Consider the following 26361-nt stretch of genomic DNA (forward strand, 5'->3'; position numbering starts at 1 on the left):
CTTTTGAGTAAGATACCAGCTATAAAGAGAAAGTGATTGGGACCTGTCCAGGCCAGGTTGTTGTTAGTTGTGTTAGAACCAGTTAGTTGTTCACTTTTAGTATTTTGATCTAATTTGAAAGAATTCCATTAGTTTCTATGTGCTCTAACATGATTTAAAAATAACATATACATATTGATATATATTGTGTGAAATATTTTATGAACATGAAACAAGTTTCAGTGAGATTATCTAAAGTGTGGTATTAAAGAAAGATCATAACATTTCTACATCAAGAGTATCTAAAACCCATGTTATATCCAAAAGGGAAGGTATGACCATTAATATCAGCCTCCCCTATACACTTATTTTTTAAGTCAACTTCCTTTCCTCCTTAATTTCTGTATTTCTATGTGATTTTTAAAAGCTTTAAAAAACATCATTATTAAGCTTATTTGTTAATTGTGGATTAAAAAGTAATTGTAAAAAAGATCATTAGTTATATGTATCTCTGTACTTAGATTAAATAATTTTATATGCATTCTGCACTTTTTGTTTTGTCAGAAGTTTTTTTTTTTTTAATACTGTATTAACCATTCTTATAAATTGTTGTTTTAAAAATTTTTTTTCTAGAAGGAATATTTGTGTTTATGAAGGTTAGCAGAGGCTGGCTGTGCTGGAAGTGACTGCAGTGCCTTTTGATTATTCATGGACAGTAATAGAAGGCACTTAAAAAGAACAATGAAATTGCTTATTTTTGTGATGGGCCATCTGTTGAATTGTTTTGTGCAACAATTGCACAATAGTATCTATGTCATATCATTCTATTTTCAACAGCAGCTGATTCTGTCTCACTGGCTACTTGTCCTTATTTCTAAAGTTCCATGACCATTTAAAGGCACCTTTTGAGGGACCTTTGCCACAAAGGTACTAGAAATCTCAAACAGCTTGTGTATGTCTCTCTCTTTTTTTATTTTTATTTTTTGGAGAAGGAGGCTGTGATGGAAGTAGGAAAAGGGAGTTGGTCATGTTAGTTCTAATTAATTAGGTTTCGTAAATGTTTAGGACAATTATCTATGCTTTCCACCTGTAGTTCTGTAAAAGAAGTTAATAAAGAACCATTTGACAATTTGTGTAGAAATGATAGGCTTGCAAAATAGAAGAGTAAAGTTAAAAGACTACTGTACAGTTTTTCATGCTTTTAATGATCTACTCTTTTCTTCATGATGATAATTAGAATTTTTCTCTTGAAATTCACTTTCATCCTTAAAAAAAAAAAAAGTCTTTAGCAAATTTGTTAGAGCAGAAGTGAAATTAAAATAAAACAAATGTGCTGTTGTCCATAGGTCACTGACATTGCTGATGCCATGATTCTGAAACAGCTTTTTGAAAATCTGTTCAAAAATGGGGTCGTCGTTGTGGCAACATCCAACAGGCCACCAGAAGGTAAAAACAAAATATTGTGCTAATCTCATCCAATTAGATGGAAACTAACAAGGTTTTAAAAATCCATAATTTTGTACTTATTTTACTATGTGAATAAATCTGATGACTTTGCTTATCATTAGTTTCATAACTGACTTAATTTGAAAAACCAGTGAGTATTTGTATTTTCTTTAATCCTCCCTTAAGGATATTTTTCCATTGATTTTTAGAGAGAGTGGCAGAGAGAGGGAAAGACAGAGAAATATGGATGTGAGAGAAACACATTGATTGGTTGCCTCCTGCACGTGCCTCAACAAGGTCCCGGGGCCGGCAAGGAGCCTGCAACCAAGGTACATGCCCTTGATCGGACTTGAACCTGGAACCCTTTGGTCTGCAGGCCGAGGCTCTATCCACTGAGCCAAACTGGCTAGGGCTCAGTATTTGTATTTGAAAAATGTTTATATTCTTCGCATGCTAAATCCAGGTGATCTGTTGTGTTTGATGCACTTGCTGTTTTTCTAAGTATTAGTTATGCCCTATGTACATATAAAAAATGCAGTCCTTTTTAACTTCTTTTTATGGATCATAAAAGAAACTAAATGAAATGGAAGGCAACATTCCTAGTTAAATTTTAGAAAAAAACTTAAAGTTCACTTGCATAAGTAGTTTCTATTACTTCATATATAATTTCTCAAAAAGCACTGTGGTTTACTAGGAAATTTTTTAAGAAGTAAAATACAAGTAATATTTAAATTAAAACAAGTTTAAAATCTTGTTTTATTTGGGTCACCATGTGGTCAGTTGAAGGTCTAAGGGATCCCAAATAATATTTTATACATTCTTTTTATTTTTTTTTCATTTTTTAAGAAAGGCAAATATCTTTACTCCTGCAGGAGAGTGTACACTCACAGGGTCTGGCAGCACGCACAGTGAGTGGGCGGTCTGCTTGGGCTTTTATGACTGATACATGTCATCTGTCCCTCACTCTTGATTGGTCAGAGCTTAGGCTCACACTCTTGCATGATTGGCTAATTTAAAGGAAAAAGAGAGGGGTTGACCTTTGCCGTTTCAAAATGGCGGATGCCAAGTCATGTGAGCCGAAATTATTTTATACACTAGAGGCCCAGTGCATGAAATTAGTGCACAGGTAGGGTCCCTAGCGGCTGCCAGCTGCTGGCTGGGACCTCCCTTCCCCCAGCTGCCTGCTGCCGCCGCCAGCCGGGGCGGGCCAGCCGGGGGGAGAGGCCGTGGGTAGTTGGCTGGCTGGCCCCACCCCCTGGTCGATCTCCCAGTTGAGGGGACAATTTGCATGTTAGGCTTTTATTATATAGGATTCTTAATAATAACAGCTTTCTGCCTGGAATGGTTTTCTGCCAGATATCTGCAAGGCCAGGTCCTTACCTCCTTCAGGTCTTTGCTGAAAAGTTACTTTGCCAATGAAGTCTAGACTTATCCCCTTATTTGAACCTACGACCCTCTCCTTTTTTCTGGTCCTGCTTCTCCTTGCCTGCTCTACTTTTTTCCCTATAGCACTTATGGACCCAGAATATAATTTATTATTATATTTATAGTTTATTGTCTGTCCCTTTTCAGGACACAAAAGCTTTTGTGAGGGCAGTGACTTATTTCTTCTGTTCACAGATGTATTCTAAGCACTGAAGCAGGCTCTAGATGGATTTCAGCAAATAGTCTTAGAATGAGTTTTGAATGAATGCATGCTTTAAAAGGATCTCACTGGCTATAGTACTGAGAATAGATTTTGGGATTGAGGTTTCAAGGTTGGAAGTAAGGAGACTACTTAGGAATGATTGCCACAATCCTGAGGGGGATGATGGAGCAGGGTAGGTGGTGAGAGTGGTCAGATTCTGGATGTATTTTGTAGGCAGAGCCAAAAGGATTTACTGATAGAATGAATGTAGGGTATGGAAAAAAATAAAAGAGGAGATTGGGATTAATGACTCAAGTCTTTGGCCTGAGCAACTGGAAGGATAAAATTGCTGTTTACTGAGATGGCGAAGGCTACAGGAGAAGCAGATTTGGGTAGGGAGGTGAAAGTGAGGGCTTCTGTGATGGTGAGGCAAATGCATATGTGTTTGGATTTCAATGGAAAGGTTTGGACTGGAAACATAAATGTGGATTCATCGGTACTAAAGGAAGCTGGAAACAGCGGCCAGTGAGGTAGGAGAACCAAGGGAGGGTCAAGCCAGGAAAGGAAAAGTGGTACAAAAGGAGGGCTGATCACGTTTGTTAAAATGCTGTGAGGAGCTAGGAGGTGAAAATGAGGTGGAGAATTGACTATTGGAATTGGTAATATGGAGTTTACTAGTGAACCTGAAAAGAGCAATGTAATAGTTTGTTATTTTGTTTTAAATAAGCATGTCACATTGATGCCATATTAAATTTGTAGTCTGCTAATACACCCATATTTTACTTTGTGAACTGCTGTCAAACTAGGTCTCTCCCCTTTGTGTAGTTGATTTTCCTTTCTATTACATTTCATCTTATTAGTTTATCTGCATTGTTCCATTGAATTGAATTCATGTTGATAGCTTTTGAAATAGGATTTTAACAAATTATATTTAGTTATTCTTACTATTACCTTATAAACTTGGTAATCACACTTCTATATCTTTAGCCATTAATTAAAATGTGTAAGTAAGATAGAACCAAATTAAGACCCCTGTAGTAGACCACTAGAGGCCTTTTAGGGAGATATCAATTAAGTTTAGGGCGATATAAAGAAATAAATTAATACTTTTGGAGCCAGTTATACACACAATTATAGTTATAACCAATCTGTTATACTATAAGAGAATTATGAATGATTTTGTCAGATCATTTGTTAAAATCCATATAAGGCCTGGCTTGCATGGCTCAGTGGTTGAGTGTCGAACCAGGAGGTTACGGTTTGATTCCTGGTCAGAGCACATGCTTAGATTGCAGGCTCGATCCTTCATCATTGATGTTTCTATCTCTCTCTCCCTCTCCCTTCCTCTCTGAAATTAAAAACATATATATTAAAAATCCATATAAGGTTATGTGTAGAATTCTTGTGATTTATTGTTGTAGGAACCCTATGAGCCAAGTCAGTGAGCTTTTTAATATTAGATCACCTATCTAGGTGGGAGCCAGGCTTGACTCTACTCTAGCTGAATTGTTTACCTAACAGTGTCAGTAGTATTGCCTTTAGATATTCAGAGACAAGCTATGTTCATAAATAACAAGGTATCAGAACAAGTTTGCTGCCCCCTAGCTCGCAACCCCCATCGAAGATTAATGAGAAGAAAATTGCTCTTGGCTCTTAGGCTTCTGCACTGTGGTAAACTGAGGAAGGATAACCACAAGGAGAGGTTATGGAGCACCCTGGAGCTCAGAGCTTTGTAGGAACAGAGTTACAGGCGCACCAAGGCAGCATGCAGAAATCCAAGGTGGAGGCACCCTTGTGGAGGCGACTGAAATTTCAAGATGCAGAATTGCAAAAATTGGTCATTAGCCACAAACTTAAAGAAAGTCATCTATATATATGAAAGCCTAAGCGACCGGCCATGACATGCAATGATCACCCGGGGGCAGATGCTCAACGCAGGAGCTGCCAAGCGACAGCAACTTTGCAGAGTGCCCTCTCGCACTCTGGGACCCCTTGGGGGATGTCAGACTGCTGGCTTCGGCCCGATTCCCGCAGGCCAGGCCGAGGGACCTCACCTGCCAGAGGGACTCCGCTCATTCCGCAGGTGCCCTTCGAGCCCTGGTGCCGCCTCACGTGCTGCCGGCCAGGAAGGGACTGTGGGAGATTGGCTCCAGGGCATGTCCGGCCCATCTCACCCAGTTCTGCCCCACTGGCCACCTTCTAATTAATTTCCTTTCAATGTGCACAAGTCTGTGCACCAGGCCTCTAAGTTTATAAATATAAACCATAGAAGAAACACTTGTTATATATCAGTATTTTTAGCCACAGCAGCCAAATGATCATCATAAATATCTGAATATTTTAATATAAAGATGGCATATCTTTATATATAAATAAATACATATTTATATATGAATATAATTTTAAATAATATATAATATAAATAAGATGGCATATCTATATAAATAATATATAGAAACAATTTTATGAGTGAAGAAATGAGACTCAGGTTAAGTGTGGATGTAGGAAAAGGCAAAACTGTCAGATAAAGAATGGATTAGTGATTGTCAAGCTGGTGTGGAGGTGTTTGACTTCATAGGAGAATTTTGGGGGTGATGGAACTGTTTTGCATCCGGTTGTGGTGGTGGTTCCATGTGTTAAAACCAATGCAATTGTATACCCCCCAAATGTTAATTTTACTGTATATAAATAAAAACAAATCACATGGATAGTGAGTGGACGAACGGGGGCTTAACCTGGGTTTGTGACTCTATTAACACATTGTTCTTTATCTTTCCTCCTGTTTGGTCATCACTGATCTTTGTCTTCCCTGTCCCAGATAGAGAGTGTCCCCTTTTCCAACCATCAAAATGCATTCAACTTTTTTTTTTTAGGTCACAGATTTTAATGTAGTGGCCCAGATACGTTGTTATTATTTTTAAATAACATTTACTTTTTCTCAGAATGTTACAAGAGGCAGAGGAAGAGCCTTCCTGGCAGAGGGTTGAAGCAAAGCCCAATGGCGGGAGAGAGCATGACCCACTGGAGAAACTGAAATGTAGCTGGTGTGGCTGAAGTGGCAGGAAGGGGGAGGGGGATGCAGTGAGGTACAGGATGCATCTGGCAAAGTGGGAGCTAGACCACAGAGAGTACTCATAAGCACTTTGAATTTTATTCTAAAAGAAATGAGAAGCCATTGAAGTGCTTTAAGCAGGGACTGACGAGATTGGAATTGGAAATAACACTCTGGTTATAGTGTGGAGATGGGTTACGGGATGGGGTGTAGTGATTGGTAGATTCAGGGAGACATTAGGTGGCTATTGCATACACTGGGCAGGAAATGGTGATAGCTTGGCATAAAGCAGTGATTCTCAACTGGGGGGGCTCTTTTGCCCACCAGGGCATATTTGACAATGTTGGAGACATTTTTAGTTGTCACAAGTAGGCAAGGCAGGGTGTGGGTGCTGTTATTGGCATCCAGTAGGTGGAGGCCAAGAATTTTGCCAAAAATCCTATAATGTATGGGGCTTCCTCCCACAACAAAGAATTATCTAGCCAAAAATGTCAGTAGTGCCAAGGTTGAGAAACCCTGCTATACGGTGATGTCAATGGATATGGAGGGGATAGATTTGAAAGAAATTTAAGAGGTAAAATGGATAACACCTGGTTTTAGGCTGGATTTTTTTTTTTTTAATGAGAAAAAAGGTATATAACTGTATTGAAAAAATTAAATGGAGAGACATACCATGTTCATGAATTGGAAAATTCAATTTCATGTAGATGTTGATTTTTCTCAAACTGATCTGTAAATTCAGTCGGTTCCAGTCAAATCTCAAAGAGGTTTATTATAACTGGTGGAACTTGACAAGCTGATTCTAAAATCTACTAGTATATGAAAGAGCAAGGACCAAGAATAGATCTTAGGGAATCAAACACAGGGGGTTGATATAGTGGGACAAAATAGAAAAATAAATTGTGGTATATTCAAAGAATCACTCTATATAGCTGCACACATTAATTTGGACAAATCTCAGAAACATAATACTGAGTGAAAAAACAAGCCACAAAAGAATAAACATGGGATAATACCACTTATATAAAACTCAAAAACATGTAAAACCAATACAAACATGTAATAACATAACAAAGCAAAGCCAGGGAATGATTAAGACAACAGTGTTTTCTCTGCTAGGGAGGGGCACAGCAGGGACATCAAAGGAAATGGTATTCATTTCTCAAGTGAGTGGGGGAGGGTGTTGTTTCTCTTTATCTCCTATTTAATTAAAAAAAAACACAAGATATCTTGGAGGATGAGGGTTAAAGTAGAGGAGGAAACAGGCAGTCTGCCAATACTTGTGTATAGCACAAAGTGCCAGGCACACCACGTTCTTAACTCAGTTAAAAATTAGTAATAGCCTGGTTGGCATGGCTCAGTAGTTGAGTATTGACCTATGAACCAGGGTTTGATTCCTGGTCAGGGCACTAGCCCAGGTTGTTGGCTCAATCCTCAGTGTGGGGCATGCAGGAGGCAGCTGATCAATGATCCTGTCTCTAACATTCTAACATTAGAATGTCCAAGAATAATCCTATATCAGGCAACAATGCTATGTGATCCTTCCTTAAGCCAGCATATTCATCCTACCTAATAAAAGAGCAATATGCAAATTGACCGTCACTCCAACACACAAGATGGCCGCCCCCATGTGCTCAAAGATGGCTGCCCCTATGTGGACACAAGATGGCCACCACAAGATGGCCGGCAGGGGAAGGCAGTTGGGGGTGACCCAGGCCTGCAGGGGAGGGCAGTTGGGGGGGACCAGGCCTGCAGGAGAGGGCAGTTGGTGGGGACCAGGCCTGCAGGAGTGGGCAGTTGGGGGCGACCAGGCCGGCAGAGGAGGGAAGTTAGGGGCAACCAGGCTGCCAAGGGAGGGCAGTTAGGGGTTACTGGGCCAGCAGGGGAGGGCAGTTTGGGGCAACCTGGCCGGCAGAGGAGGGAAATTAGGGGCAACCAGGCTGGCAGGGGAGGGCAGTTAGGGGTGACCAGGCCAGCAGGGGAGGGCAGTTAGGAGCAATAGAGCCAGCAGGGGAACAGTTAGGTGTCGATCAGGCTGGCAGGGGAGTGGTTAGGGGTGATCAGGCTGGCAGGCAGAAGCAGTTAGGGGCAATCAGGCAGGCAGGCAGGCAAGCGGTTTGGAGCCAGCAGTCCTGGATTGTGAGAGGGATGTCCGACTGCCCAGGGTCCCAGATTGGAGAGGGTGCAGGCTGAGCTGAGGGACAACACCCCCCCCTCTGGGGATGCTGAAATTCATGCACTGGGCCTCTAATAGTGAATAAAACACTGAATATCACTAGAAAGTTGGCTAACAATTATGCATACACACACACACACACACACACACACACTCACTACAGAGTGGGGTAAAAGTAGGTTTATACTTTTGAGTGAATGAAACAGAGTTTATTCTTATAATGTTATTTATTAATTTTTGTATTATTTTCCATATGAATAATTGCAAACTGAGTTTTGCCCCTCCCTGTATAATTTATCATATTAACACTTCTAGGGAGAAAAAAAGAGCATTTGGCATAATTCAACATCTTTTAAAAAAATATTTTTAAAATTGATTTCAGAGAGGAAGAGAGAAGAAGAAAGATATAGAAACATCAGTGATGAGAGAGAATCACTATCACTGATCGGCAACCTTCTGCATGCCCCACACTGGGGATTAAGCCCACAACCTAGGCATATGCCCTGACTGGGAATCAAACCATGACCTCCTGGTTCATAGGTCTATGCTAAACCACTGAGCCACACCAGCCAAGCAACACCTTTTTAAAAAAAATATATTTTATTGATTTTTTTACAGAGAGGAAGGGAGAGGGATAGAGAGTTAGAAACATCGATGAGAGAGAAACATTAATCAGCTGCCTTCTGCACACCCCCTACTGGGAATGTGCCCACAACTGAGGTACATGCCCTTGACTGGAATCGAACCTGAGACCCTTCAATCCACAGGCCGACGCTCTATCCACTGAGCAAAACCAGCCAGGGCCAAGCAACACCTTTCTTGATAGAATCACACAAAATATAAATAGATGATAGTTTTTAAATATGATAGTTTTTAAATATGATAGTTTTTAAATATATATATATATATATATCAGTTCAAAAGTCAGAATGATGCTTAGTAGAGACACTGTGATATTTCTACTACAAGTGTGAACAAGTTAAGGATGCCAACTATTAGTTTTTTTTGTTTTTTAAATATATTTCTTTATTGATTTCAGAGAGGAAGGGAGAGGGAGAGAGAGATAGAAACATCAATGATGAGAGAGAATCATTGATTGGCTGCCTCCTGCACGTCCCCTACTGGGGATCCAGCCCGCAACCCAGGCATGTGCCCTTGGCTGGAATCAAACCTGGGACCCTTTAGTCCGCAGGCCAACGCTCTATCCACTGAGCCAAACCAGCTAGGGCATCAACTATTAGTTTTTAACATTGAATTACAGTACAGGCAAAGATTACAGGAACAACTAGGTGATACTGAGGGGAACCAAGAAAAAAAACCACATGTTTTTGACTACAGGGATTCACCAAGATTAGTCATACCACTCCTTTCTCAAAGTTATAAAAACAAGCAAACCACCAACCCTAATATGGGAACAATAAGGAGGAAAGAGAAGTAAGAGAAAATTTCTGTTTTGTATTTTTTAAAAATCAGGAAAACATTGACTCTGTAATGTAGAAGACCTAAGCTGAGAGAAGATGACAAATTCAGTGGAAAATCTTTTTTTTTTTTTGCTAAGAAATCAGCTGAAATAAAAGAAAGCTAAATAAGATAAGAAAAGAGATTAAATTAAATAAGTTAAAATCAGCATTAGAATAATTAAAGTGTAGAATTTAAAGAAAATGAAATTAGTGATGTTGGGAAACAACTGGGGAAGCTCTGCCAGTGTGTAGAAATAGAATAAGTAAAATAAAATGCTGAAAAAGGTAAATAAATCCCATGGAGGAGAGGTTTTAATGTAAACGTATTAAAAAGAAATGCTTGAGCCGGCCAGTATGGCTCAGTGGTTGAGCGTCTACCTATGAACTAGGAGGTCACAGTTCTATTCCTGTCAGGGCACATCCCTGGGTTACAGGCTCGATCCCCAGTAGGGGGCCTGCAGGAGGCAGACGATCAATGACTTTCTCATCATTGATATTTCTATTATATCTGAAGTCAATAAAAATTATTATTATTGAGTGCCTTTTGATCTTTCTTTGATCATTAATGTTTTTTCTTATTAAGAATATAATGAATTTTGTTTAGTACCAGAATAAAAATTAGTTTTGGTTATACTTTCCTTTTTTGTTCCTTTATCTTTTTTTTTTTTTTTATCAGTAGAAAACTTTATTTGTCAGCCTAATATATAAGCTTATATTATGATTTAGGCTAAGTAAAAAGCTAATACCAGCCCTAGCTGGTTTGGCTCAGTGGATAGTGCGTCAGCCTGCAGACTGAAGGGTCCCCTGTTCAATACTGGTCAAGGGCACATGCCTGGGTTGTGGGCTCGATCCCCAGTGGGGGGCATGCATGAAGCAGCTGATCAATGATTCTTTCTCATCATTGATGTTTCTATCTCTCCCTCTACCTTCCCCTCTGAAATAAAAAAGAAAAAAAAGCCAATATCAATTTTTTCTTTCAGATCTCTATAAAAATGGACTACAAAGAGCTAACTTTGTACCATTCATAGCAGTCCTAAAGGTAAGGAAAATCACTTACAGTACTTGTGTTCACTGACTAATACCATGTTGGTTGATAATTGAAGGCTTTTAGATGATTGCTATGATATGGCATTGAAGCACAATTCATTTTTATATTTTGGTAATATTAGTCAAAGACACTAAAGGAGAAAATAATCTTTCTTATTTAGCATTCATTAATGTGTACAGAGGAAAAATTACAAAATATAGTCTAAATTATTACCTAACTGAAACATTTGATAGTTTGTATTTTATAAATTTTAATTTGAGGATTGCTCATAAATATTATAGTGGAATGTTTAAACTTATACACTGATTTCTGAAAAAATGTTTAATTTTTCTGTTTCCTTAAGGTTAACATGTTTTCCCAGCTATTAAAGTTGCTATTCTATATTAACATTATTACAAAAATATTCTAATATATTTAAATGTGATTGCCATCAAGTTACCATGAAATCATGTGAAGTTGAGGCACATAAATAATTTAAATATTTGTGTGTATTATCAGGGCATAGAGTTTAAAATAGTCTTCATTACAATTAATTACAATATAATTAAGAATAAAATAATCTCCCTTTTCACTGTTAATATTAAGTATTTTTTACATGATTATTCAACAATTCCACATTTTGCCAATATTTATTGAGAATCTACTATGTGCAAAGTGCAGCATGAGGCATAAGGAAAAATATAATAATGAAATAGATTATGTTACTTTGCCTGCAAGTCATTTATAATCCAGTTGGGCATACAGTATATACACAAATACCTGTAACACAAAGCAAAATGTAATAACTACCAAAAGAAGCATAATTATGTGCCAAAATATAATTCCGATAATTCTTAGGTACATAATTTTTCTTAGTCCATAATAACATATCTGAAGAAAGGATAAAGTTGTATTAAAAAAAACCCCACAAATCTAAAAACCTCAAAAAATTCTTACCAAAGAGGAGTAAAAACAGTTTATCTTTAAATATTCTAAAGATACAGTCAGATAATTTTTCTGAAATATACTTAAGTTGCAATTGTTGTTGGTGCCAAACTTTATTCCCTGTACTATACTTAGGAGACTTCAAACATCTGTTTCCTTAACCAATTTTAGTTTCCGAGAGGATTTTAATTTCTCTGCGATATTTATAGATGTAGAGAAAAGTACTTTTTGAAAATTTTGCTGTTAGTAATTTTTCCCCTTTATATTCATGTTCTGCATATGAGAAGGTAGATTTGCAGTATGTTTTTTCATGCCAGGAAATCCAAAGTGAAATTGTGTACAAAGATACCAAACTATAAACAGTGAAACTAAGAAAAATAGCTACTAAAAATAGTATCTTCACATAGCATGAAATACCCAAAATATAAAGAGAATGTTCACAGAATGAAACAACTTAAAAGGTTCTCAAGGAACTTAGTAGCCATACTGTTTTTTAACACCAAATATTTTTTGGCTAGTAATTTGTCATATTTCGATATATAATAATGGCATTATTAATAGGTAACTAAATTGGCCAGATTGAATTTAATTTTTACCCCTGTCCCACACTTAATGTTTTTCTGAAGAGGAAGGAAAACCAAGTAGATGAATAATTCAAATTTGGAATCAAACAAGATAGGTCCTGGCCAGGTAGCTTAGTTGGTTAAAGCATCGTCTACATAAGCCAAAGTTGTGGGTTTGGTCCCAAGACAGGGCACATACAAGAATCAACCAATGAGTGCATAATGAATGGAACAACAAATTAATGTTTCTCTCTCTCTCTCCCTCTTTCTTTCAAATTAATTAATAAAAAATTTTTAAAAAGGGAACTGAGATAAATAATACACAATTTGAAATTGAACATGGACTGAAATTGCCAGAAAACTAAATACTAGATTGGATGAAAAAAGATATAATATGTCTCATTTATTCAAAAGATTTTTTAAAAATATATTTTTATTGATTTCAGACAGGAAGGGAGAGGGAGAGAGAGATAGAAACATCGATGATGAGAGAGAATCATTGATTGGCTGCCTCCTGCATGCCCCCCACGGGGGATCGAGCCTGCAACCCTGGCATGTGCCCTTGACCAGAATCGAAGCCGGGACCCTTCAGTCTGCAGCCTGACGCTCTATCCACTGAGGCAAATTGGCTAGGACCAAAAGACGTTACACATGTAACAAAACGTCATCCTGATGATGTGCACTAGAGCTGGTTTTCCTGAGGCTTCGGGGGGGGGGGGGGGGGGGAGGGCGGGGCAGATGAACTTTCTGTTGTAAGGAAAGGGTGTATCATATTAACTTAACTGACATTTTGCCTATTCACGTACGTTAGTGTTACTCTTTCATTTTGGTCCATCTGAGAGAAGTGTATAGCAGAAGTCAATTTTAAAACAAATAGAGAATCTTAATTTAATAAAAAAGAGATTATAAATGAGAGAGAAATTTACTTTGGGAAAAATACAATGTAAAGTCTATACATTTTCTTCTATAAACCAAGTGATGACAGGTTTGTAATTCACAATAAGAACTTGCAATTTGTTGCTTGAAGTATTGAAAAATAACAAAAACATATAAGCTATAAACTGTATTTTCATAAGATGATAGGAATAATGAGAAAGACTCATATGCTATTAAAAGGTCCATCAACAGATGAATAAAAAATGTGACATAGTTATACAACGAAATATTGTTCTACCATTAAAAGGAATGAAGTTCTGACAGGAGCCTACGTTATGGATGAGCCTCAAAGACAAGCTAGGTGAGTTAAGCCGGATACAAAAGGACAAATATATGAAAGGCAAATTCATAGGTACCTCAGATACCTATGAGGGGCTGGGAGGGAGGGGAATTTAGAGTTATTATTTTATGGGTGCCGAGTCTCTGGGATGATAAAAAAGGTTGCATAACACCATGAATGTACTTAATGCCATTGCATTATTCACTTAAAATGGTCAAAATGATAAATTTTATGTTAGGTATATTTTATTGCAATTCATTAAAAAAAGAAAAAAAAAAAGAAAGAAAGCCACAGGACTGGCAAAGATACACAGAGTGCTCAGGTACGTTTCCCTAGGAAGCCGTCCTAGGCTAAGTCCTTGATAAAAGCAAAGCAAAACAAAACCACAATCCTTATGTATCATTTCCACTGCCTTTTAAGTGGGGAGGTTCCTGTTTTTCTCATACTTGCACTTTCTTTGTGTTTATTTTGCCCCTCCCCCAATTTTCTGAGATTAATTTTTATCTCATTTCAACCTTCTTTCCTAGGCTATTTATTTTTCTTTAAATAATTGCATCCATGACGTTTTGATATTTAGTATTTTTACTATCAAGTTTGAAGTGTTTTTCGATTTCCATTGTGATTTCTACTTTAACCCATGAATTATCTATAGTATGTTTTCTTAATTTTCAAATATACGAGTTTTGTAGTTATGCTTTTGTTACTGTTTTCTTAACAAATGCTTAATTGCATTGTGGTCAGAGAATATGTTCTGTGTGACTTAAGTCCTTTCAAATTTGTTGAAACTTACTTTATGGCCCAAAATGTGGACAATTTTGGTAAATATTCTCTGTGTTCTTGAACATAATGACTATTCTTTAGTTGTTGTGTGATATATATATAACAACACATCTATTAAGTAAGGTTTTTAAATTAAATGCTGTTTAAATCTTAGTTCTTTTGTATTTTTCACATCAGTTATTGAGAGGCTAAGGAAAGCATGTCCCACTTGGATTGCAAATTTGTCTATGTTTCTAATAATTTTGTCATTGAACTTCTATCACTGGAGACAGGGTTATAAGTTGCATAGAGATTTAAACTTATTAAATATTGCTTGTGAATGGAACTTTTTCTAATCAATTTTATTTTAAGTAGTAATGCTCTTTTGTTTCAAGTATAGTCATAATTGTCTGTTGAAGCATTTTTATCATGTCTGCTTTCCAATGTTTATCCGATAATTCTAACACCTCCCATCATCTTGATGTTGTTATCTATTGATAATCCTTTTACATTTATTTCGAGGTCTTCATGGTTTTTGGTATGAGTGATTTTCAACTAGAACTTGGACATTTTCATAATTTGTCATGAGACTTTGTATCTTATTTTTTAAAAATATATATTTTATTGATTTTTTTACAGAGAGGAAGGGAGAGGGATAGAGAGTTAGAAACATCGATGAGAGAGAAACATCGATCAGCTGCCTCCTGCACACTCCCTACTGGGGATGTGCCCACAACCAAGGTACATGCCCTTGACCGGAATTGAACCTGGGACCCTTCAGTCCGCACGCCAACGCTCTATCCACTGAGCCAAAACGGTTAGGGCTGGATCTTATTTTTTAATCAATATTTTATTGTGGTAAAATATACACAACATTTACCATTTTAACCATTTTAAGTGTATAGTTCAGTGGCATTAAGTACATTCACATTGTTGTGCAACCATCACCTATCTGCAGAACTTTTTTATCTTTCCAAACTGAAACTTTGTGCTCATTAAGTAATCACTCCACATTCTCCCCTCCCCCAAATCCTGGTAACCACCATTCTACTTTCTGTCTCTATGAATTTGTCATCTAGGTACCTAGTATAAATGAAATAATGTAATATTTGTCCTTTTGTGTCTGGCTTAAATCACTTAGCATATGTCTTCAAGGTTTACTCATGCTATAGCAAGTGTCAGAGTTTCATTCTTTCCTAAGGCTGAATAATGTTCCATTGTATGTTTATACATTTTTGTTTATCCATTCATCTGTTGATGGACATTTTGATTGTTTCCATCTTTTAGCTATTGTGAGTAATGCTGCTGTGGACATTTGTGTACACATGTCTGCTTTACCCCTGCTTTCAGTTCTTTTGTATATATACCCAGACATGGAATTGCTGCATCATATGGTAATTCTATGTTTAATTTTTGAGAAACTGCCATTCTGGTTTTCATAACTGCCTTACCATTTTACATTCTCACCAGTAATGCACAAGGGTTCCAGTTTCTCCAACACTTGTTCTTTTTCTTTTAAAAAGTAATAGCCATCGTAATTGGTATGAAATGTTACCTTGTAGTTTTGATGTATATTTCTCACATGATTACTGATGCTGAGCACCTTTTCATGTGCTTATTTGCCATTTGTATATTTTCTTTGTAGACCTTATTTAAACTTTTTGTTTTAACTGGCTATTTTCCACACTATTCTGGCAGGAGGAGAGGCACTGCCACATCACTGCCAGATATAGGCGTAGAAGTCCAGGTTCCCTATTCAGCCTCCATTGGCACCTGCGTCAAGGGTGCCCTGTTCATCGCCGCAGACATCCAACTTTCCTGCTTCTTTTCAAGTCGAGTAATTTGTGACTGGATGCTGGAGATTGTGATTATTGCAGTGAGTCCCTGTTCCTTCCTTTAAAGCTGTCGAACTTTATTTCAGCAAGTGATTATGTTTCTTCCAGATCAGCCTGATCTGATCGAGGCTTGTTTTCAAGCTTTGTTAGGGAGCCTGGAGTAGCCTTTTCTCTAGGACTGCTTTAGCCCGTCTTCCAGCTGGGGCCCTTGTAGGCTCTCACCGAATTCCCGTGTGGTTCACGGAAGCCCTCTACTCTGGCTGAAGACGGCTTAGATCTCCCAGCTTTGTGTGGACTGCTCTTGGCAATTTAATATTTGGCCGAAGATTACAGACACTCTCTCTGCAGATCTCTGGAGCTCTCTTTCTGTATACATTCCTCCTGTACTGAACGCTACCATGGAAATTCCAACTGCCTCAGTTTCCCAAAATTCTAATTGCTCTTTCCTCAACTGTTTTAGTATGCTGTGCTGCAGTTTAGAAATTTCCTCTAGACAGAAAGCCAGGGAAAACGTAATGCTTGCTTGCCTGATTTATTTCCCGCATCTCAAGGATTGCTGTCCTTTGCTACTCATTGTGTTATGTCTGATATCCAATGTTTTGCATGTTTTGTCTAGTGTTTTAGTGCTTAATGGCAAGAGAGCAAAAATGAGTTCCAACTACTCTGCCTTGACCTAAAGCAGAATTTCCATGGTAGCGTTCAGTACGGTAGGAATCTATACAGAAAGAGAGCTCCAGAGATCTGCAGAGAGAGTGTCTCTTTAGTGGTATTTATTTTAAAGATAAAGAAGCAGAAGGCAGGGTGTTTGTTGTTGTTGTTTTGGAATTCAGGCACTCTGAGTTATATTTTCCCATAGATACAGAAATATAAATAGGATAACTATAAAAGAAAGTGGTGGGCACATCTTTCTCTCCTGTGTTTAGAGGAATCATTAATTGATGGTATAGTCACATGAGGGAGTGAGTATATTTTACTTTCTTGGAAAATATTTTTATTGATTTTACAGAGAGGCAGGGAGAGGGATTGAGGGTTAGAAACATCAATGAGAGAGAAACGTCAATCAGCTGCCTCCTGCATGCCCCCTGCTGGGGATCAAGCCTGCAACCAAGGTACATGCCCTTGACTGGAATCAAACCTGGGACTCTGCAGTCCACAGGCCAACGCTCTCTCCACTGAGCCAAACCTGTGAGGACCGGAAAAATATTTTCAAAATGCTTTTGATAATGTAGTGTAATGCTTACAGATAATGTAAGTGAAAAAAATGTGATGCAAGAGTATATCTGTTGCCCTAGCCGGCTTGGCTCAGTGGATAGAGCGTCAGCCTGCGGACTGAAGGGACCCAGGTTCGATTCCAGCAAAGGGCACATGCCTGGGTTGTGTGCTTGATCCCCAGTGGGGGGCGTGCAGGAGGCAACCCATCAATGATTCTCTTTCATCATTGATGTTTCTATCTCTCTCTCCTTCTCCCTTCATCTCTGAAATCAATAAAGAAATATATATATTTTTAAAAAGAGTATATCTGTTACTTTCTCAACTATGGAAGTAATACACATGCATGGAAAAATACTGGAAATACGTATCCAAAAATGTAAATAGAATTATTTCTGAATAATAAGATTATAAACAATTTAAGTTTTCCTTTTTAGTTTATTCTAAGGTTGCTCAATCTTGTATTATCTATATATATAAAAAGCCAGCAACCATAAAGGCCATAACAACCATAATGACCGGTCGCTATGACACCCACAGTGACCAGTGAACCGGCCTGATCAGGGGGTGGAGCCAGCCAGCCAACCTCACAGCTTCTCCTCCCTGCCGGCCTGCCCCTGATCGGACTCTCCCACCCTGATCAAGAGCGGGCCGGCCAAATGCCCCCTCCCTGTACCCCCACCCCCACCAGCCCCACTCTCATCAGCTAGTCCCACCACAATAGGCCCACAAGCCCCTCCCCCCAGCCGGCCCGCTCCTGATCGCACACCCCCACCCCAATAGGGGTTGGGGCTGGGTGGCCAACCTCCTGCAGCTCCTCCCCCCAGCTGGCCACGCCCCTGATGGGCGCCCACCACCCTGATCAGCCCGCAGCCCCTCCCCATGGCCAGCTCCGCCGCTGATTGCCACCACACCTCAATAGGGGGCAGGGCCAGCTGGCCAACTTCCCGAAGGCCCTCCCCCCAGCTGGCCCTGTCCCCTATGGGCCTCCACCACCTTGATCTGCCCCCAGCCCCTCCCCCCCGGCCGGCTCCACCCCTGATCGCCTCCCCATCCCAATAAGGGGTGGTGCCGGCTGGCCAATCTCCTACAGCCCCTCCCCCCACCAGGCCCCACCCCAGATTGGACCCCCCCCCCCAATCAGGGGCAGGGCTGTCTGGCTAACCACCCATGGCCCCTCCCCCAGGCCGCTGGCCCCCAATCAGCCTCCCAACCCCAATTGGGGGCGGGGCCCACCGTCTAATTGCCTGCAGTCCCTTCCCCCAGCCAGCCCATCCCTGATCAGGCCCTGATTGGGCCCTGATTGGGGCAGGCCAGCCGGCCAACCTCCTGCCATCTCCTCCTCCTGCCAGACCCAGCCCCAATCTGCCCCTGTTGGAGCTGGGCCAGCCGGTCTCCACCCATGCACGAATTCATGCACTGGGCCTCTAGTTTTTATAATAATAACTCTTTTTAGAAGGTAAATTTTAGCCTATCCTTCTTAGGAAATCAGCACACCTAGATAGGATTACCCATATTCAAAGTTGAGAAATTAGCAAAAAGTGAAATGGATTTCTCATGTGTCCTATGTATAGAGGCTATTATGAAAAGAAATGGAATGGCAGATGCAGGAAGGAAGCAGCAAAAGCAGACATGAACTAATAAGTAGAAGCACATGAAGAATATACTTTGGAAGAACTCACTCAGGAAATGGGAGACTTTTTTTTAGATAAAACTTTTCTATATTTTAAAAGAACTCAAAGAAGTTATGGTTCCAATGAAATAAGAGATTAGGGATGAAATAACTGCAAGATTAGAGGAATCTTACAGGCTGAGGGTGAACCCTTTAAAAAAGTGAAAAGCATTTTAGAAAAATCAAGTTAAAGAATCAACACTGATAAAAACAAAATCAGTTATAAAGAGACCAGACTTATGAAACAAATCACACAAAATGAATAGTCGAGGATAAAAAATAGAATAGAGATTAAAATTATTACATAGAAGGTGCTAGATATGGGAAGCAGGCAACAGAGATAAAGCATTAACATCATTCATATTTCTAAAACGGAACACAAAGATAAAATAGAAAAATAATACCTTTGTTCTGGTGCACAACTGAACTTCAAGGATAAAGAAAGAATCCTGTAATTACATAGAAGAAAAATCCATGGAGAAAAAACACCAAGCTGGACTGAGACTTGAACACCACAAGTGGATACTAGAATAGGATAGACTAGACTAGTTTTTACTGTATTAAAATTTAAGTTAAAAAATTTAAATTAAAAAGATGTGCCCTTTTTTAAAAGTTATCTTTATTGTTGAAAGTTTTACAGATGTCCCCATTACTCCCCCCCTCCTCTCCCCCCATTGGTCCCTCCTCCTTGCATATGTGCCCTCTTATTAGCTAGGCTGTTATGAAACTCTAAGGTCGAAGATTATATTTTTGGATATATGGTAATTCAAGAATTATAGTCCTCATGAAGCTTCCTGAGCAAACTACTTTAACATTTTATACCACCAGTCAAATTAATAACTTATAAGTGAGATGTTATAGTAAGAAAACATTGGTGGTGGTCATTGATTCTGATTAAATGTTGTCTTACTCTGGTCTGTAAGTCAGACAGTAAACTTTTTTTCATGAGTGTGAACTTCTGTAACTGAGTTAACTAAAGAGTACAGTGATGGAAATCATGTCTCAGCAAAGATTTCCTTAGTTTGTATTGGAGAAAGTAGCATTTTAAGAGATTGCTGGTTAATGGTTGATAGAAAGAAGAAACTTGGCGAACCAAAAATAAGAGGGTGGTTTAGTATCAATTTCAAATAATTCTGTAACTTGAGAAATAAAGCTTTGTTAGGATCAACTTTCTTAGAAATATCTTAAGTTTTATTTAAAAAGAATAATATCTTAAATGTATATTCATTGAATAATATACATTGGACACAACCTCATTATATTGTAAACATTATTTAAAATTATTGTGAAAGGAAAAGAGGGCCAATTGATATTTTGATCAGGATAGATTCTTAGTTAATTTCAACTAGCTACTATTATTGGCCTTCTTATAAATGGGTTGCCTGCCAAGCATTGCTATTCCCATCTGATCAAGTTTTAGCACTCCATGATATTTTGGACAGGTATTTTATATTTGGGTAAAAATCTATCTGTTCACTCTATCACTTTTTGTTTGATTCATTCCATAATGAGTCCTGAAGGAGATAAGTGCTATTCATAATTTTTAGAGTAAAAAAAAAATTCTCCATGTGAATTTTATTAACTTTCTCCTTATGCTTTTCTTAATTAGTTTAACAGTATGGACCAACCTAAATTAATTGCTCCATGAGAAATGTTCCTGTACAATATTGTATGTAGTGTTTTTGCCATACAGTGATAGATTCTGTTATCAGTAATGTAGCACTTTCATTCTATTTCACAGTAACATTTTAGCAAGCTATCTTTTTCTTAAGTTTTCAAGATTTCTGTTTAAAATTAAATTAGTTAGGTGATTAATAGATTACTGAAATGATAGCAATAAGCTGGTCAAAAGTAACTGACAAGGCATTCTACAGTATAATTCTCTCTCCGATGAATGCCATTTAGATGATGAAATTAGGGAAAATAGGATACTAGTATTAACTCTTATAAATATGAATTTTTCTTTTTCTTGATAAAGTGTGGTCCATTTGAAAAACATCATAATCTGATTTGGTTTAACATCTATTGGGTTTAAATATGCAACATATAAAAGTACTTTATAATCTAAGGCAGTAACAGTTATGTTAGTATTATTACTACTTTTATAATATTTGCTTAATGTTCAAGTTATTACTTCCTTTTTTCTACTTGGTTGTTAAAGTTTTTCAGCTGTTATGCATCCTTTCTCTAAAACTTAAAAAGCCACGTATTAGCCTTTGTGTTTTTGTTTCCTCAGGGATTTTTTAAAGGAATGTTATACATATAGTGAACTCTGAGACTATTCCCATGGTGTGATCTCTAGTTATAAACTTTAGAAACATTGTTTATAACCCTTAGATAAAATGCTTCAGTGTTCAGCATTTGTCCAGCCACCTGCACTTGCTAAATGTGTATTTGCCATTTTTTCCTGAAGCAATTTTCATTTCATTGGTGAAATTGATTTGTCAGTTTGTTCGTTATAACTTTCAATACTAGAGCTTTCACAGGGCTAAATAATCAGAATCAGTCTTTGAGGTCAGTGTCAGCCCATTGACCTCCACTGTGTTGTCACCTGAGGCAGCCTAGCGAGGATTAACCCTTGTTAGTGTGATAATGTCTTTACTTAAGTGTTGGCTTTTTAATACATAAGATTGAAAGAAGTAAAAGACAGAACAAAAGTAGTAGACTGAATCCCTGAATTATAAAGGCTTGTGGCTTTCCCCCACAAACCACTAAATTGTTCACTTGCATTATAGTAATTAATATTTTAAAATATAAAACCGAGTATTTTTCTTAGAAAACATTCCTATAATTACCAAATTTTAGGTTAAAGAATATATTGTCATAAACTAGTCCATTTCATCCATGTTTGAAAAAAATATATTTAAGAAAATTGGTTATAATAACAGGCATTAAACTTTGTGATGGTGTTTTTGTACTGTGTCCTTGAAATCACTAAATATCTAGAATAAAAATTTTTGTGATTTGGATTTAAAATGCAATTCTTGTTTTCTTCATCCAGGAATGTGCACCTAGTATTAGTCAGGACCTTTCTATGGAAAAGTAATTTTGGGTATATGCCTTTTAAAAGACTATTTTTTTTTGTGGTTTTCTTATATAAAATAAAAATAAAGATTTCTCATGAAATATATAAACTATAATCTGTATTTGTCTAATTACATATACAATATATAATTATATATTTATGTCAAACTGGAATATAGCAAGCTATTGCTTATATGTAAAATATGTACTGTTTAGGTCTTGGATTCTTTTTCCTTAGAATCATAGGTATTTTGGGTTAAATTATAAGAAATCAATTATTTAATGACAAAAATGGTTTAAAGGAAGTGTGTCTTAAATATGAGTTGTTTGTTTGACTCATGAAATAAATTAGTTTAATTACACGTGGCAATTTCCTTGGCTAGTGATGTAATGTGAAATAAAATTCTCCTTTTCCCCTCCCTGAAAACTCAAGCCAATTAATAGAACTTTTAAGCTCTTTGTCATAGGCCACCATGAAGGTCTGCAGAGAAGAACTTTAATCCAATAAACATTTCACTTAGATCATGAAAAGAAAGCATGAAGAGACGCTCCCGTGTGAGAGGGTGTTACTATGATTCCAGCCATGAAGAGATGTGAAGAATTTGCCAAAGTAACAAAGAGGTCCTCATATTTAAAGCACAAATGTGTCAAAACTAACAGAATAATTATTTAATTTGCTTGAACTCTATATTGAGAAAACTCTAAAAAGCCACAACTGTTTTCTTCAAAGCCTTCCCTGTTGGGCTGGATGGACAGGGCAAAGGGAGGTTGTGAGAAATCCAGATAGCAAATAACACTGGCCGAAGCTGGTCAGAAAAGGGAATAGATAATTAGACATAATTAGCGTGTATGAATTGTTGTCTCTCTGCCCTTAGCTTGAATAAATTTTGAAGAAAAAACCCTAGTAGTGAAAATCCTTTGATGTAGGAAGAGTCATTGTGGCTTGGCAGCATAAAGGCAGTGTTTTATACTTCTTACATAATGGTTGTGGTACAGAAAGAGTGAATGGACTCTGCACCCCCCTGTCTGCTTTATAGCAAGGACTTTTGGATTCTCTTGAAACGAAATGCATCACAAGTTTTCAGTCTTTAGTAATGAGGTAGCGGACCTCATCAGTGCTCAGGGGAAGCCATCTTTAGCTTTTGTTTAAATCTTAATCACGGTTTTTTTCTTTCTGGGAAATCTGTTTTCTTAAATCAACACTTCTTTTCCTTTTTTTTGCACCTTCAATAAGAGGAAGGGATGATGATCACGAAAGCTAAAGAGTTAAACAAAAATTATCACAGAAAAGACATATATTTTTGTGCTCTTAATACCAGATGAAAAAGATGCTTGCTATATTTCTTTTTGTTTCAGCTTGGTAACATTCTAGGAAGGTTATTTTATAATAAAATGCGTAAGAAAACACAGAAGGAATGATTTTTATATAGGTTTTTGAAAGAACTTGTTTTCCAATTGAAATTACACAAAGTAAATATGTTCCTATCTTGCTGTGGTTAAGTTTTTAAATGGAAATCACTTTGCTTAAAGATGTTACTCAGTAGATTTACCATAAACCGTACTTATTTGAGAGACATAGTAAAAATTCAGGTTTTGGAACCTAGGTCTGTGTGGATGCTCTGTACTACTGGGAAGACAAGAACTATTTCTTGAGAAAGCATTGTATTTATTTTGAAATTTTCTAAGACCTGAAACAATAAATCACCTAAAATGCAGTATCAATTTATTCTGATAATTGAATTATGTTCACTTTGACTAAAATATTTTAAAAAAGAGAATTAGCTATTTCAAAGCTCTAAAGTAAATTATGTATTGGGAGGGGCTAAAACAGTTTACATATTATCTGTAAATAAGTTTTATATTTGATAAATTGTCTTCCATCAGCTATTTTGGAATTATATATTTTTAAAAATATACCCTTCACATACTTAAGTGCTCAGATTTCCTTCTAATTAATATTCTTGACATATTTTAATTATAAGACTTAAGTAGTCATCAGTGATCCATGCCTTAATGTATAATCTGTGAATCTATTTTTATAAGTGTTGCTGTGCTTTAGTGTATTTTTATTCTAACGTTTTGATTCTGGTTAGACTTCTTTCAAGCCACAATGCTCTGAGATGCTTTTGGCTACTTAACCCATTTTGCATATTGTGCCATTTGTGGAATAAAGTAGCCTTTTATTCTTGAAGTTGATTTGAACTCTGAAAGGCAACACCTGAACATCTCACAAAACTGGATAATTATGGCTGATTGTGTTTTTCAGGTATAGGTCACAGGAAATTCATTTGGGGTAAAGTATGTACAAAGCTAAGAAATATGCAGATTTTCTGTTGTAGGATTGTGTAAAAATTATTTACAGTTAATACTTGCATAAAGGTTAGAAAGGTTGATGAAGTGATATTTAGTTTTGCTTTACTATTCACTGCATGTCAGAATGTAATTATGACTGATTCATGAAACTGTCTTAGAAACGAACCATCTTTATTAAAATGCTGATCAAGATAAGAGCTGACAGTAATAAAGAATAGAACATTTTAGTCTTATTGCTTTTGAATGATTGCTAATTACCCCAGAGGTCATGTATAGTGCTTGGTAGGATTCATTGACATTACTTAAGTCTCCTGTTTCAACAACATCTGAGCATGAAGACACAAACTCTGTGCACATCAAACAATAGTTTGGCTAAGTTTTTGAGGCTTCAAGACATCCAAGAAATCTTTTTCTGTTATAGTGAACGTAGCTTCTATCTCTCCCTCAAAAAGTATTGTCTATTAGGGGTTCTTATTACAATATTCTTTCCTATTGACTGTCTACACTTCCCTCATTTAAAAAAAAATTAACTTCAGACAGAAAAAGGGAGAGGGAGAGATGGAAACATCAATGATGAAAGAGAATTATCGATTGGGTGCCTCCTGCACGCCCCCTACTGGGGGTCAAACCTGCAACTTAGCATGTGCCCTGACAAGGAATGGAACCATGAAGTCCTGGTTCATGGGTCAACGCTCAACCACTGAGCAACACCAGATAGACTACACTTCCCATTTTTAAGTCGGTGTTAAATAGTAAACATAGGTTGTTAAAACAGTGTCCTCTTCAAATAAATATACACACAATAGAAAATTAACAAGAACTTTGTTTTGACTTTTGTTTTCTTTGTTTGGATGTATTACTGCCATCATGGGTTTAATAATCATATTTATTATTTTGTTTGCTTTACTAGAATGAAGCAGGGATTTTCTTGGGAAAACTGGACAAGGCTTAGAAGGGAGAAGGGGAGGGCAGAAAAATAAAGCAAAAAATGGTTCCAGTATATGTGGGAGAAGTTACCTGACATGGAACTAAATAAGTTATGAATAGTGAGAGCTGAAATATAGAACAAGGAATTTGTAGAAACTCTTTTTGAGGGAATAAAGGTAGTAGGAAAGGTTCTGGACTCTTAAGTTATAACCAGAGTTTAGGAGAGCCTGTTTAACAATGAGGAATATCCTCATTGTATGTGGAAGGCAGAATGCAAACAGAGGGTTATACATGTTAGACATTTTATAATTTGGGGAGTGCTTGGAAATAAGGATAATCATTCAAACTCTTTAACAACTGGTGCAGCTTTGACAGACCAGTTAGATGCTGGACTGTGAACAGTCAGTCATGCCGTACTGGTGTGTGCTAGTGAGCACTAGCTTTGCCTGTAGATGAAAGTGTGTGTGTGTTTACTCACAGGATGTCAGACTTTGAAGGAGCCTTAGAAACATTTATCCCACCTTTTTGTTGTATAGTGGAGGTAATTGAGGCTCATGCCTAAGATAATCTTGCCTAAGATCACCCAGCTATGGCAGAGCCACGTATAGAACCCAAATTTCCTGCTTTTTATTGAAGTTCTTTCTACCAAAGCACGTTGTACAATGTGTGCGTGCGCGCGCATGTGTGCGCACGTATGCATGCACACGTGTGCATTTTAACACTGCATAGTCATTGTATTTATATGTTATTTTACTGTCTTTGGGTAGAATTAATTTTCAATTGCTTTTAGCAATAAGGAACTCTTTATCTTTCTTTTATTAGGTATAACCTACCTTATTAATCTAGCTTTAGCCATACACAATGATAAGTTAAATGTAGTGATATCCAAATCTCGTTTTAGCTAATAGCTTAGAATTTTCTCTTTAGATCTTTTATCAGAGATAAGAATAAGTTGCAAGATTTACTGAATTCATCTTATTTCTCTTCCTCTTTTCATCTTCAGATAAAAGTGCTAATGAACAGTGAAATGACAAAAAGTTGAGCAAATACAATGACGAAAGAGCATAAGCAGAGTTTAGGATATTTATAAATGCTCTCCTGGATACTGAAAGTCTTATTAACAAAGCCTCT

General features: G+C 37.4%; 1 protein-coding gene across 1 annotated transcript in view; it reads left to right on the top strand.

The window, feature by feature from the left end:
- The window catches only part of AFG1L (AFG1 like ATPase), a 143935-nt gene that overhangs the window by 44303 nt on the left and 73271 nt on the right, over positions 1–26361 (top strand). Inside the window, exons 6-7 of the mRNA XM_008140042.3 lie at positions 1326–1425; positions 10721–10779. Of these exons, the coding sequence (XP_008138264.2) occupies positions 1326–1425; positions 10721–10779 (159 nt within the window). The remainder of the gene's footprint in view (positions 1–1325; positions 1426–10720; positions 10780–26361) is intronic.

The sequence above is a fragment of the Eptesicus fuscus genome, chromosome 10 (assembly GCF_027574615.1).
Source record: "Eptesicus fuscus isolate TK198812 chromosome 10, DD_ASM_mEF_20220401, whole genome shotgun sequence".
Lineage (NCBI taxonomy): Eukaryota > Metazoa > Chordata > Mammalia > Chiroptera > Vespertilionidae > Eptesicus > Eptesicus fuscus.